Source organism: Trachypithecus francoisi, unplaced genomic scaffold, assembly GCF_009764315.1.
Source record: "Trachypithecus francoisi isolate TF-2019V2 unplaced genomic scaffold, Tfra_2.0 Lachesis_group11, whole genome shotgun sequence".
Lineage (NCBI taxonomy): Eukaryota > Metazoa > Chordata > Mammalia > Primates > Cercopithecidae > Trachypithecus > Trachypithecus francoisi.
The window spans coordinates 4265018-4280771 of NW_022681456.1; the positions used below are offsets into that span (position 1 = coordinate 4265018).

The following is a 15754-nucleotide window of genomic DNA, read 5'->3' on the forward strand; positions in this document are numbered from 1 at the left end:
AATTTAAACCTCTTCTGCTCTTCAAAAGACATGGTTAAGTAGGTGAAAATATAAGCCAGAGAACGGGAGAAAAATTAACGATATATTTATCTGACAAAAGGTTTGGACCTAGAATATAAGGAAGTTCTACAAACCAATCATTAAAAGACACACATACAATTGGCTAGACACTCACCAAACAAGATACATGAATGGCCAACGTGCACATAAAAAGGTGCTGAACAAAATTAATCATCGGGGAAATGAAACTTAGAAGAATGACAATGAGACACCATTTCATTATCTACCTAGAACAACTAAAATTGAAGACTGTCTACTCTACCGGTGGGCGAGAACGTGGAGTAACTGAAGCTCTTGCCAGCTTCTGCGGAAGCGTAAGATGGCACACCTTGGAGAACTGTTTGGATTTTTTTTTATAATGTTAATCATATAGTCAAGCTATTTGACTATATGATTGGATAAATTAGAGGCATTTATCCAAGAGAAGTGAAAACACAGGTCACTAAAAAACCTTGCACAAGCATATTCATAGTAAATGTATTTGTAATGGTTAAAAATGGAAAACAAGCTAAAAGTTCATCAATAGAAGAAGAGATAAACAATTTGTGATATATGGAATGGGATACACCATTCCAAAATAGAATACTAAGAAGAAAAGGACTACAGATACACACAATAGGGATAAATCTCAAAAACATTAGTTGAACAAAGAAAGCCAGATACAAAAAATTATTTAATGCATGACTCCACTTAGATGAAGTTCAAGAACAGGTAAAACTAATCTAAGATAGGAAAAACTAGACTAGGAGTCACCTATAAAGAGACAGAAATCAAACATGGAAGAGGGCATGAGAGAACTTTCTTGACTGGTGGAAATGTTACCTGTCTTGATTAGGGTATTTGTCACATGGGTATATACATTTGTCAAACATTTACCTAATTTTGTGCTTGAGATCTCTTCATTTCACTATACAGAAACTTCAGATTTTTTTTAGACGAAGGATGAGTTCACTCTATTCTACTGACATAATGAGCAAAGAAGGCAGGTTAGAGTAGTAAGTGAAGCCTGATTTTGTCTTTTAAAAATCATGATTTACATGTAAATTGTTGAGAAAGATTACATCAAACATTAATAGCAGTTCCTTTTTTGGTGATAAAATTTCAAGTGATTTAAATTTTTGTTGCATTTTTGGCCAGGCCCGGTGGCTCATGCCTATAATCCCAGGACTTTGGGAGGCCGAGGTGGGTGGATCACCTGATCAGGAGTTCGAGACCAGCCTGGCCAATACGGCAAAACCCCGTCTCCATTAAAAATACAAAAATTAGCTGGGTGTGGTGGCACATGCCTATAGTCCCAGCTTCTTAGGAGACTGAGGCAGGAGAATCGCTTGAACCCGGGAGGCCGAGGCTGCAGTGAGTCTAGATCACACCACTGCACTCCAGCCTGGGCAACAGAATGAGATTCCATCTCAAAAAGAAAGAAAAAAAAAAATGTGTTGCATATTCTGAGATTTTCTCATTTTCCTACAAGGGTAATTTAATTATGTGTGTAATTAGTAAAGTAAAATAAAATGAACACATGAGGTTGTTATACTTATAAAGAACAAATGTCACAGGAAATGGTACTGAAAATTTGGGAAGCAGGTGCTAAAAACAGCATCAGAAAGGGCCGGAGCCCCTGTCTCTCTGGCTTTCTAGCCCTGCTGTTCCTCAAAAGGGTAAAACTACTCATGAAGTCACAGACAGAGGGAAATCAACCTTGTTCTCCCTGACAACCACTTTTTCAAAACCACACGAACGTCACAAGCTCCTGAAAGTAACTGACAAGATGCACTTCCTCAAAATCCTCTAAGAAGACCTGATCTCTCACCGGAGCGTTGAAGAAAGGTATTCCAGTTAAAAGCGGCGTTTGGTGTTGTTGCAATTCCTGGGTCAAAGAAACCAAAAAAGGGCAAATTCACTTTGATGCGATTGCTGAAATGCAAGCAGTTATTTTGTGTTGAGGCTTAGTATTATTATTACTGTAATTATTATCATTTTGAGACGGAGTCTCGCTCTCTCGCCCAGGCTGCGGTGCAGTGCCACAATGTCGGCTCACTGCAACCTCCTCCTTCCGGATTGAAGCAATTCTCCTGCCTCAGCCTCCGGAGTAGCTGGGATCATAGGCACCCGCTGCTACACCCGGCTAATTTTTGTATTTTCAGTAGAGACAGGGTTTCGCCATGTTGGCCAGGCTGGTCTCGAAACCCTGACCTCAAGTGATCCACCCGCCTCAGCCTCCCAAAGTGCTGGGATTACAGGTGTAAGCCACCATGCACGGCCCACTTGTGTTGCAGTTTAAATAATGGTACCAACTGGTTTTTATAAAGCCACTTGATGCTCTGAGTGCGTCACTGAAGTCCCATGAATCCTTCAGCACGGGAGGGTTAAAAAGAGCCCACGGATTCTACACGAGAAAAGACCCACCCCTTTCAGCCCCAGGATCCATGACAGGCCCAAACTGGGTTAGACAAACCATGAGTTCCTTAAAAATGCCAGGAAGTAACAGGTTTCAAAAACACTGTGAACTAAGCTCCATGTGAAAATTATACCTCCCTTTAAAATCCTCACTCTCAACCCTCACCAACTCATGCCTGATGGTCTGTTGGCTATTACTTTCTCAGAGAGAGAAGTTACATTTAATTTTTGCTGAAAAAAAAAAACAAATATTTTACAATTTAGAAAATCCAGAGGCAATATCTAACACGTTATCTTGGTAACAGAAACATTTTGAAATTTTATAAAACGTAAGTAAATCAAGTCGTCTAACCACATCTAAAATCCACCTGCATAATCATTATTCACACTGAATGATACTGACAAGGGCTATTTAACAAGTGTCCGCTTCAAGCCAGCCCTGGGCTCCGACTGCATGTAGGCACTTTCCATACTCCCCTGTAGCCCTTAAAGGCCCACTGAGCAGACTGGTTCCTCCAGTTTATCCAGCTGGACACTGAGGTTCAAAGAGGTTAAACGGGCTTCAAAATGCGCAGGGTGGAAGTGGTAGACGCTGTGTTCAAACCTACGCACTGCCTCAGAGCCCAGGTCTTTCCTGCTGCACCTGCTAAAAATGTCACTGAGGCCAGTGCAGCCAGGACAAGGTGATGACAGGATGGCATGCCTCACGAAGGTGTGCCTGAGCACCATGGAAGTCCTCAGGAGGCACGAACGCCTGGCCTCAGCGTCTGCACTCGTTCTAACCTGAGCTTGGGGCGAATTACACATTCTTCCAGGGATCTAGGCTTTCCATTATTTCTATCGTGTAGTACGGTGGTTTACAAACTCTGTTTAGAGAGGCCAGGCACAGTGGCTCACAGCTGGAATCCCAGCAATTCGGGAGGCCGAGGCAGGCGCATCACCTGAGGTCAGGAGTTCAAGATCAGCCTGGCCAACACGGTAAAATCCTGTCTCTACAAAATATACAAAAATTAGCTGGGCGTGCTGGGGGGCACCTGTAATCACAGCTACTCGAGAGGCTGAGGCAGGACAGTTGCTTGAACCCAGCAGGCAGAGGTTGAAGTGAACCAAGATTGTGCCACTGCACTCCAGCCTGGGCAACAGAACGAGATTCTATCTCAAAAAAAACAAAAACAAAAACAAAAAACGGTGTTTAAACCTCAGAGGGTTTGATGAAGGGCTTCGGATGCCACCATAGGGGTAGGATTGGGCAGGGAGGAAGGGGGAGGATGAAGGGAGCAGAGTTCCAGGTCCCCCAACTCAAGTCAGCCAAAACAGAAGCCCGCATTTGGTTTGGTTTGTTTTGTTTTTTCCAAACATACTGCCGATGGAGTATATCATACTTCTACTGGTGGAAAATGTTAAGTGATCTGCATTTTAAATCATTATTTTATAATTTCTCCTATTTATCTTTTATTCTAATGTTAGAAAAATTATAACAATGTAGCCATTCTCAGGCAGATTGCTTGAGCCCAGGAGTTCAAGACCAATCTGGCAACACGGTGAAACCCCGTTTCTACAAGGAATACAAAAAAAATTGAGCTGGGCATGGTGACTCACGCCTGTAGTCCCAGCTACTTGGGGGGCTGAGACGCTAGAGAATCGCTTAAACCCGGGAGGCAGAGGTTGCAGTAAGCCGAGATCGCACGACTGCACCAGACCTTGTCTCAAAAAAGAAAAAAAAAAAAAGTAGCCATTTCACTGATTATTTTTAAGTAAATCTCAGAAATCATATTATCTCCTTCATAAACATCTCAATATATGTCTCTTAAGGGTGCAAACTTACTCTTTGAAATATATATATTTATCACATATAAATATACATCTATTTATTCATTCTCTATCCCTGTACATAAGTAAATAAATATTTGAAAATGCTTACCTTGACTCTGGACGTAGATCTTACCCTTAGCATGCGGCTTTTGAAAGGAGGGGAGAAAGAAAAGAGAAGTACATTGGAGAGTGCATGACAACTGCTTTTTAGAAATAAAATGAAGGTCATTAACAAAAAAAGCCATCCTGGAAAACATCACTGAGAGTCATCTACACAGCTGCTCACAGACTTACCACTCTCTAAGAGCAAAGCATTACTTCTGCTTTTAATAGGTTTTGCCATTAAAAATACAGCATCTATAAGGTTAAGAAGCACACACAAAGAGTCTCTTAAAATGAGGCCTAATGCAATTTTGCAATGTTACACTTGCTGTGTTAGTGGAGACATTACTGAGGTTCAGCCAGAGAGCATGCCAGAGCCGGCCCAGCTGCAGCAGCTCCTGCCCCAGCGTGGAGGTGGAAGCCTGCGGAAGCACGGTATGACTTATGCAACCCTGAGGGGAAGAGTACTTCCACCATCCCCAGAAAAAATGAAGAAAGCAGTAGGAGGAGAAGGAGGAGCTGCCAATGTGTTGGGAAACCAAAGACAGGCCCTAGGAGGCAGATCCTTCCAGGCAAGGGAGGACAGCGGAGGGAAAACGTCTGGTAAGGGCCTCCCCAAAGGCCTCCCTGGCACCAAGGAAAAGGCGGCCCTTGCATGACTGACTTGGGTATTTGTACCAAGATATCAACTTACTATTCCTTGCCGTGTTTTCTGGCAGAATGTCACAAAACTGCTAGAGAGAAATATAATCCACTTCTCCAGTTCATTTTGAAACAGTGGCAGGAATATTTTTAAGATGACGTTTAGATGGAAAGGTGGAGGCAGGAGCAGAGTGAGGCTCTCTCCGGAACAGCTGGTGGAGCAAGTCCATGCCAAGGATGCTTTCTCTCAAGTGATCAAAATAGGCTGTCATTTTGGTGAAAGAGTCCAAAAATGGATGTCTTTTTGTCATGTGACATAAGCCTAATCAATGCATACAATGACTGAACTAGCTAGATCCCTGGAGGTCACAGAAGGCACACCCCTGTCCTTTCTCAGTGTAGGGATACAGTGCGGTCTTTAGGGTACCAGGGAGCCCTCGGCACTGCATGGGGTATGCTGGTCCACGTTGGAAATTGTCCCCATGTTAGTTTTATATTTTGGGACACAAGCCAAGGGTGAAGCAGCCCTGCCAAGGGCAAGTCAATCAACAGGAAGGAGACTGGCCCTCCCCAAACCTGGAAAGGTTTGGCAGAGGCAGCATCCAGGCAGAAGGTAGGTGGCATGACCAGGCACAGTGGCTCACCCATATAATCCTAGCACTTTGGGAGGCTGGGGCAGGCAAATTATTTGAGGTCAGGAGGTCAAGACCAGTCTGGGCAAAATGGTAAAACCCTGTCTCTACTAAAAATACAAAAAGTAGCCAGGTGTGGTGGCACACACCTGTAGTCCCAGCTACTTGGGAGGCTGCGGCAGGAGAATCGCTTGAACCCGGGAGGCGGAGGTTGCAGTGAGCCAAGATTGCGCCACTGCACTCCAGACTAAGCGACAGAGTGAGACTCTGCCTCAAAAATAAAAAATAAAAAAATAAAGAAGGTGGTGGGTCCACACAAGGCTTGGTGTGGCGTTGGTTTTGTCCTTATCACATTTTGTATTTAACTACAGGAAGCATCTCAAGCCTCCAGAAGTCTTGCCTCTCCTCCCCACTTAACCATGCAAGCGCATATGCGTGGTATTCCAAAAGCCCTTAAAATAGTAAATCTTCAAGAGACAGTTTCAAAAACCTCTTCTCCACCAGTTAAAAAAGACATTAACTTTAATGAAAAAAAAAGGCTAATGGCAACCACTGAAATTAGAAATTGCAGTTCAGAGCCCTGAACTACTCCTTTTGCTGAATTATAATTTCCCTGAAAAGCTGGAAGAGCTGTTACTCAAGTGTAGTGGAGGCTCGGAGTGCTTTTTCCTGAAACAATCCTGTGTCCAAAACACTCGCCTGGCAACATCTTGAAGATGGATGGAAAAGCACTCACAATAGAACACCACGGCATGTAACTTTCAAGTTAATATAAGTGTTTGACAATAACAGATTCAGCATAATCCTAGATAAATATAAGGGAGGCAACATAAAGTTTTTGTCACTATTTTCATTGGAAATATGCTCTGCAATTAGCAATACATAAACTCAAAATGTTCCTGTCAAGAATCTCCTTTTTCCACCAAAAAAAAAAATTGAGTTAAACTTGTATCTCAGCTCTGTAAGCAGAAGGAATTGACTGAATGTGAAGATTTCTGGACTTATCTGCTGATCTTCCCACATCTCTGAGCATCGTTTTTCTAAAGTCAATTGAAAAGCATTTCATAAATGGTATTTTCAGATCTCATCCAGGCAAACAGAGGAAATTGAGTTGCAGTATAACGGAAGTCTAGACCTGAGTTATTTTTAATCATTGCAATAAAAGAAATCTGGCAAAAGCCAATTGGCTTATATTAATTTTGAAAAACATTTTCTATATGAAAATGTAACAAATGCAAATTAGCTTTCTTTGCTCAATATTTATTATTGTTCTATCTGCCTTGAAATAACAAGAGTCAAAGTCCTGCCTTACAGATAAGGTCTGCCTTGCAGATTAGGTCATCAGTGCACACAATGGCAAACACTGAGGTGTGTTTAGCAGCAACTGTTACCTCTTTGGCTCATTACTGGATATAAAAAGCCAGGATCCTATAGGCTAGATACCTATAAATAGACGGACTTCTAACAGACCCAAGGGCTAACTGATGCCTTTTCATGCTGGAATAACATCAGCCAAAGAACTTCCCATTCTTTGACTACATATAAGCCAGAGATTCATCTAAAATTAAACTTTCCGCAAATGGAAACTGCAATAGATTATTTTTGAAATATAGGCACAATTTTATGCTCTACAGATGGCAAAAATAAGTTTTTGTTCTGAAATTATAATACAACTTCAGATTGTGGCTTTGTTAAAACTACTTCTAAAATGATTACAAATCGCTTAAAAGACATGATGGCCCACATACATAAAGTTACAAAATAGATTTATGCCACAAAACACATAGAAACTGGGCACTTTTCAAGGTCATGGTGTCTTTTTTCCTCCCTCTACTCTTTTGCCTTAGAAATCTGTTATCGTGCATAAAAAAAGAAAATAATATTCAAAAGGAAGGGGAGGTGTGGGGAGATTCAGCCTTGCCACTGAACTCCTGCAATGGTACCCGACAAAGAACAATTTTCCTTTTCTTTTTTAATAGGAAGTAATCATTTTTCCTAGAAAAAAAAAAAAAAATGTCCAGACACTAACACTTCACAACATTGTAACAACAAAGAAAGAGGTTTTCTAGAGTTGGGATTCTGGAACATGAGGAAGAAGCACGGGTGTCCTGCTTCATCACAGATGGATGGCACAGGTCAGAAATGGAAGACTGGCTGCAAAGCCAGTATCGAAACCCAGTGGAATGACGCTTGGACTTATCGTGTTTATTTTCCTTCCTGTTGTCCTCCCTGTCCCACAGAAACACCAGTCACCACACAGAGCCCAGTGGCACCTAGCTGAACTGCCAGTCTTCCCTTGGGTAGAACAATTAAAAAAAAAAAAAAGAATATACATGGGTGAGATGAGAAACAAATGTTAAAACCAGTCACCATACAGAGCCCAGTGGCACCTAGCTGAACTGCCAGTCTTCCCTTGGGTAGATTAAAAAAAAAAAAAAAAAAGAATATACATGGGTGAGATGAGAAACAAATGTTAAAACTAGACTGGGATAGGATTCTGTCAGGTCCAACATGAACAGGCATAGAGATGAAATTAACAAAATCCAGCCAGGCGCAGGGACTCACACCGCTAATCCCAGCACTTTCGGAGGCTGCAGTGAGCTGAGATCGCGCCACTGCACTCCAGCGTGGAAGACAGAGCAACACTCGTCTAAAAAAAAAAAAATAGTCAAATAATTTTTTAAAGAACAACCCATGACCCTTCACAAAATCAGAGAAGATTTTCGTTTTTTAAAACAATTAAATGTATGGAGTAAACAACTCAGAAGGCCTGTTCGTTTTATTCAGAAGATTCCCCTACCATGCTCTGCCTTGGCAATTTAATGAATTAGAAACAATTCTTGTGATGGTACCACACATTTGAGCCCCGGGTCATGGAAAAAGTAAACTCAAGATCTATGGTCTGGAATGGATGCATTTTTCATACTTTTAAGTTCCTTTAAAACTTCTCAATTCCCAGGGATCTCACGTGGCGGGAAACAAAAAAAACCCACACAGACGTAAAGAACATTTGCAGTTCCATCCAGAAATCTCCAATGAAGGCTCAGCTTCATAGACGCTATTAAAAAGGATTAGCTTCCTGGGACATGATCCATGCCTGGAGCTTCTCCTGCAGAGGTGCGAGGGCTGGCCCAGAAACGAGGAATTCTAGAGGCGAAGCCCATGTGCTCAGTGCGTTTTTACGTTTCCAGGAGGGTGGCACTCTAATAACAGGTGTGGGCTGTGTCGTTTCAGCTGCTACCAAGATGACTTTCTGAGGTAATCAGACACAAAGCAATGGGCCATGCGGGAAGAGAGAGAAGTAATAAGTAGCTCATAAGACAACATGCTTCTACTGCAGACTTCAGGGATAAGTCGACACGCAGCTCATTCCGATTACGCCAGCGCTAACATCTGCGCTGACTTGTGGAGCTCACCTGTACAGGAACTGCACGTGTGACAGCCAGTGAGATCTGTCTTGCCTTCTATATTTTAATTTCCAAAAGAATTTTGATGAGTCAATGTACACAAAGTAAAATTACACTGTAGGTATTGCCTAATACAACAACTTCCAGAAGTTACTTTTCTTTAACAAGTGCCAAGGCAAAGTAGATAAATTAGGCCCCCAGAAGGTGGTAACTCAAAGTTTCCAGAAAAAGAAAAAAAAAAAAAAAGGAAAACCTCACTCTAAAGATAACACCTGAAAACTTAGCTCCATGCTTGCAAAGCATATTGATGGGCCATTATGAATGGCACTGTGCTTTTTTTGTTGTTATTGAATTTGATAACTGCTTCAAGCAATATTTACTTAAACAGGATTTTAAAAATATAGCTCATATATAAATATTTGAGTTTAGATTACATGTCCTCTTAGAAGAATGCTTATTAGGAAAAAAAGAGTGTGAAAACAGGCATGAGGGGTTTTGAACTCACTGGAGACATATTAAACCATAATCATTGCTTCTCCTGGTAGAAGCTTCCATTAAGATATACATTTAATTTGTTTGTGGGTGTTTTTTTTCTTTTTGGTGAAATTTTTACATTTTCTGGTGAAATGCTGAGGAATTTAGACAAAGCACTCTAAACGTGGACTAGAACTAGAAGTACTCAAGTTTGCATCCTGAATATCTATTACATATTGTAACAAGCAATCAAAATCCTACATAAGATATTTTCAAACTTTCCACAACATATATCTCAGGATCAGAAATGTGAAGTGAATCAAACTCTTGGAAAGGTGAAATCAGTATTATAATATCAGAAACTGGCCAGCACAGAGGCTCACGCCTGTAATCCTAGCATTTTAGGAGGCCGAAGCAGGGGAACTACTTGAGGCCAGGAGTTCAAGAGCAGCCTGGGCAACACAGTGAGACCTCATCTCTACAAAAAAAAAAAAAAAAAAAAAAAAAAAAAAGTAAAAATTTCAGCCAGGTGTGGTGGCATGGGCCTGTAGTCCCAGCTACTCAGGAGGCTGAGGGGAGAGGATCGTTTGAGCCCACGAGTTTGGGGATGCAGTGAGCCATGATCATGCCTCTGTGCTCCACCCAGCCTGGGCAACAGAGTGAGACCCCTTTAATAAAGAAAAAAAAAAAAAAAACACTTAAAAGATATATTGTAATATCACAAACCAACACAGTAATGCCATATCCCAAACCATGACCTACGTTGATCACGTGCGCTAGGCATTAACAGCGTAGCATGCTGACCTTGTGAGGAGCCCACTAGGATTGTATATTTTACAAAGTAGGTACAATGTCAAATTAAGGCTGATATAAACACACTAAAAAATAACGACCTGAGCATAAACAAAGGCATTTCAAATTAAAAGAGATAAAACCATCTTTATTGAAATCCAGTCAAACTAATTTGTGAAGGGTCAGTCAGAGACAGGTAGCTCCCAAGACAACATTTCTGTAAGAGCACCCCTGGGGGCTGAAGTTCACTCACGGGTTACAAACGAACTCTCATTTGGCACATGTCTGTTCATGTGTCCTCCATGATCAGATACCGTGTGAGTAAGTGATTCAGAAATCCTGAAACAGAGCTGCCTTGAGCACACAACAGCCCCCGCCACAGGCGGCTGATCCAAGGCACCTGTAAAGCAGCCGGTTTGAATTAAGATGTGCTGTGAGTGTAAAATACACTCCAGATTTCAAAGACTTCATACAAAAAAAGAGGTAAAATATGTCACTAGTAACTTTCACATTGATGACATGTTGAGATAATGTTTTGGAATATAGTGAGTGTGTACTAGGAAATTTGACCTTGACCAAAGAGAGGCATGATCTGCCCCCTTACCTTCTGGGAAACGGTGTAAGTGGTGTGATACCTGACAGCAGAGTGTTTGTTTAGGGTGGGAAATGGGCCAGGCGCAGTGGCTCATGCCTGTAATTCCAGCATTTTGGGAGGCTGAGGTGGGCAGATCACTTGAGGTCAGGAGTTAGAGACCAGCCTGGCCAACATGGTGAAACCCAGTCTCTATTAAAAATATAAAAATTAGCCAGGCACGGTGGCAGTCACCTGTAATCCCAGAACTTTGGGAGGCCAAGGTGGGTAGATCGCCTGAGGTTGGGAGTTCAAGACCAGCCTGACCAACATGGTAAAACCCCATCTCTATTCAAAATACAAAAATCAGCTGGGTGTGGTGATACACCAAGCACCTATAATCCCAGCTACTTGGGAGGCTGAGGCAGGAGAATTGCTTGAACCCGGGAGGCAGAGGTTGCAGTGAGCCGAAATCATGCTACTGCACTCTAGCCTGGGTGACAGAGCAAGACTCTGTCTCAAAAAAAAAAAAAAAAAAGACTGTTTTCATGCTTTAACCATCACCTGGACACCAGTGACTCACACGTCTGTGTCCCTAATTGTGCCCTCCTCTAAGGACAGTCCCACATTCTCAGCTCCATTCCCCTCTGAGTCCAATATTTGTTTCTAATTCAATACATCTGGAATTAAATGATTCAGTTCCTCTCCTTTTCCCCATCCAAATTATTTTCCATGATCTCTTCCAAACTGTACTGATAAAAACGTTAGGTTGTATGAACATTCTTAAACCCTTCTTTATTTCTTCCTTACTGACTGTGGTCTGCCAATATAAAAGTTACCTGTACCATGGTGTTTATGTTTTTTAAAAAAAGTCTTTATCGAAGTACATTTACAGGTAAAATGGCACCTAATTATAGGTGAAACGACATGATACTTGTGATTTTCCAAATTATTCTAGAAAACATTGTATGTGTGTGTGTAGGTGAGTATAAGTGTGTGTGTGTATTCAGGAGGAAGTCGAGTAAGAATCGAGGAACGGTAAACTGGGTGGTGGGCACCTAAGGGCTCACTCTACTATTCTTGCTACTTTTATGTATGCCCAAAAATTTCTTTAATAAAAAGTTCTGGCCGGGTGCGGTGCCTCATGCCTGTAATCCCAGCACCTTGGGAGGCCAAGGCGAGTGGATCACGAGGTCAGGGGTTTGAGACCAGCTTGGCCAACATGGTGAAACCTGGTCTCTAATAAAAATACAAAAATTAGCTGGGCATGATGGTGGGCGCCTGTAATCCCAGCTATTCAGGAGGCTGAGGCAGGAGAATAGTTTGAACCTGGGAGGTGAAGGTTGCAGTGAGCCTAGACTGCGCCACTGCACTCCAGCCTGGGTGACAGAGCAAGACTCTATCTCAAAAAAAAAAAAAAGTTCTGCCTGAGCGCAATGGCTCATGCCTCTAATTCCAGCACTTTGGGAGGCCAAGATGGGTGGATCACAAGGTCAGGAGTTCGAGACCAGCCTGCCAACATGGTGAAACCCCATATCTACTAAAAATACAAAGAAAAATTAGCCGGGTGTGGTGGCACACACCTGTAATCCCAGCTACTCGAGAGGCTGAACCAGGAGAATAGCTTGAACTCGGGAGGCGGAGGTTGTAGTGAACTACTGCACGACTGCAATTCACCCTGAGTGAAAGAGCAAGATTCCATCTCAAAAAATAAAATAAAATAAATAAATAAATAAATAAAAAGGTTCTAAAGGAGGAGTCATTCCTAATCAATCAATTTAATGGATATTCATTGGGCATGAGACAGTATACTCTTCTCCAGGGATGCACGAGTGACTATATCATATCCCTTCCTCAAGAAGCTCACCGCTTGAGAAGCACAGGGAAGGAAATAAAACAGGTTACACTCATTAGAGACAAGCAGGAAGTGTGGCAGATGGTAACAGAGGCCATCAATTCTTCCCCTCCCTGCATCCACACCCTTTTAGTTTTAGTAAGGCAGCATTAAAGATCTTCTCATTAGGAGGTAGGGACGGTATCTCCACCCGTTGAGTTGCTTTGGTCAATGGGAAGGAGGCAAGCCTATCACAGGCAGAGGCCTGGAATGTGCTTGTGGGTTGGGGCCTGTTCTCTCCTCCTGCTGAGCCTAAAACAGGATGACAGACACCGTGGAGACAGGCCTCAGGGGTCCCCACCATCCCAGCTAAGGTCCAGGCATGGAAGTGAGGCCACCCTGTGTGTTTAAGGCAACTGGTTTGTTAAGCAGCAAAAGGTAACTGACAGAGGAAGGGAACTCATCTATGCCAATTCTGGAGGGTCAAGGAAGGATTTGTGGTGGAGGATGACATTGAAGGCTGACAAGTTAGAGAAAAGGGCAGTGAATTCATGGAGAAGGAGCATGCTTCCACAGGTAAAATATTTCTTTCTTTTTTTTTTTTTTTATGAGACAGAGTCTTGCAGTGGCTCCATCTCTGCTCACTTCAACCTCGGCCTCCTGGGTTCAAGCAATTCTCTTGCCTCAGCCTCCTGAGTAGCTGGGACTACAGGTGCACATCACCATGCCCAGCTAATTTTCTGTGTTTTCAGTAGAGACAGGGTTTCATCATGCTGGCCAGGCTGGTCTTGAACTCTTGACCTCAGGTGATCCACCCACCTCAGTCTCCCAAAGTGCTGGGATTACAGGTGTGAGCCACCATGCCTGGCAATTATTTCTTTAATATCTGTCTTAACCAACACAGTTGGGTTCCCATGTTTGCTGTTTCATTTAATTTGTTGCAACATGTTGTTTTGGTTGAGGTTTATAAAGAACATCTTACATCTTGCAGACAGGTAGTAGGGAAAGAAACAGTATTTTGATAGCCTTTCACATCACGGTAGGCATCATTCTTGGGCGCTGGACCCAAACTCAACAAGTGGCAATTTCTCAAGTTTAGCTGCATTAGGGAACGTTTTATACTCAGTTATATTAAAGTCTATTAGTCTACCTGGTACTTTGAACTGATCTTTCACTTATACCTGATTCTATAGGTCACATATCGGTCATTTAAAACATACTGGCTCGGCCGGGCGCGGTGGCTCAAGCCTGTAATCCCAGCACTTTGGGAGGCCGAGACGGGCGGATCACGAGGTCAGGAGATCGAGACCATCCTGGCTAATACGGTGAAACCCCGTCTCTACTAAAAATACAAAAAAAAACTAGCCGGGCGAGGTGGCGGGCGCCTGTAGTCCCAGCTACTTGGGAGGCTGAGGCAGGAGAATGGCGGAAACCCAGGAGGCGGAGCTTGCAGTGAGCTGAGATCTGGCCACTGCACTCCAGTCCGGGCGACAGAGCGAGACTCCGCCTCAAAAAAAAAAAAAAAAAAAAAAACATACTGGCTCACCGAGTCATGTAGATCTTTCAAATGTTTAAACATTTCATTATACAACATCCAAAAAAGTCACATTTGTTAGTATAACCACCGATCTCATCAGGAAAGCCTTCAGATATTGGGAAACCAACAACCTCATGCTGGCTTTCCAAAATTCTAATCTTTACTTGAAAATTCAAATTTGGCCACATACAGTGTGGCTCATGCCTGTCATCTCAGCATTTTGGGAGGCCGAGGTGGAAGGATGGCTTGAGCCCAGGTGTTCAAGGCTCCAGTACGCTGTGATTGCACCATTGTACTCCAGCCTGGTTAACAGAGTGAGAGCCTATCTCTTAACAAAAAAAAAAAAAAAAAGAGGGACTGGGCACCGTGGCTCACAGCTGTAATCCCAGCACTTTGGGAAGCCAAGACAGACAGATCACAAGGTCAGGAGTGTGAAACCAGCCTGGCCAACATGGTGAAATCCCATCTCTACTAAAAATACAAAAATTAGCTAGGCGTGGTGGTGGGCACCTGTAATCTCAGCTACTCGGGAGGCTGAGGCAGGAGGATAACTTGAACCCAGGAGGCGGAGGTTGCAGTGAGCGGAGATCACACCACTGCACTCCAGCCTGGGCAACAGAGTGAGACTCCATCTCAGAAAAAAAAAAAAAAGAGTAGAGAGAAAAGGTCAGGTGCGGTGGCTCACGCCTGTAATCCCAGCACTTTGGGAGGCCGAGGAGGGCAGATCACTTGAGGTCAGGAGTTCAAGACCAGCTTGGCCAAGAAGGCAAAACCCCATCTCTACTAAAAAAACAGTAACAACATGTATTCAAAGGTTAATATTTGAAAAGCTAATAATTTGTATTTTTTCATCAAGGACATTTTTAAGTGAAATTGACTTAAGTGGGTGACGGTGACTAATCAGTGAATATTAGCACAGATGGGCCTCCTGCCTTTATTAGTATTAAGGCAGCAGCACTTTTACTCATCATGGCGTTTTACACCATGAGAAACGCCAAAAGAAAAGGCTTCGCATTATTATTTAGAAAAGGCTTGACTTGGTGGAGGCCCTGAAAGAGTCCGGGGGAACCTCAGAGCTCCAGGGACCCCATTTTGGTAACCACTGGTTTGAAAACCACCTTAAGAAGCCAGACAGATAGTCCAACAGATAGGCCGGGTGCAGTGGCTCACATCTGTAGCCCTAACACTTTGGGAGGCTGAGGTGGGTGGATCACTTGAGGTCAGGCGTTTGAGACCAGCCTGGCTTACATGGTGAAACCGTGTCTCTACTAAAAATACAAAAATCAGCCTGATGTGGTGGTGCATGCCTGTCTTCCCAGTCACTCAGGAGGCTGAGGCAGGAGAATCGCTTGGACCCGGGGAGCAGAGGTTGCAGTGAACTGAGATAGCACCATTGCACTCTAGCCTGGGTGACAGCATGAGACTCTATCTCAAAAAAAAAAAAAAAAAAAGTACTACCGTAAAACTGGAAACCAGGATGCCTGTTGGGTTTTC

General features: G+C 42.9%; 1 protein-coding gene across 5 annotated transcripts in view; it reads right to left on the reverse strand.

The window, feature by feature from the left end:
- Positions 1-15754, reverse strand: part of GLT1D1 (glycosyltransferase 1 domain containing 1) — a 132641-nt gene that overhangs the window by 66956 nt on the left and 49931 nt on the right. For 4 of the 5 annotated variants that reach the window (XM_033220115.1, XM_033220114.1, XM_033220112.1 and 1 more), the window contains 2 exons: positions 4379-4415; positions 1871-1927 (listed from right to left, as the gene is read on the reverse strand). In XM_033220115.1, the coding sequence (XP_033076006.1) occupies positions 1871-1927; positions 4379-4415 (94 nt within the window). Of the gene's footprint in view, positions 1-1870; positions 1928-4378; positions 4416-9061; positions 9110-15754 lie in introns of all 5 variants that reach the window. The other variant, XM_033220117.1, reaches the window with a different exon arrangement.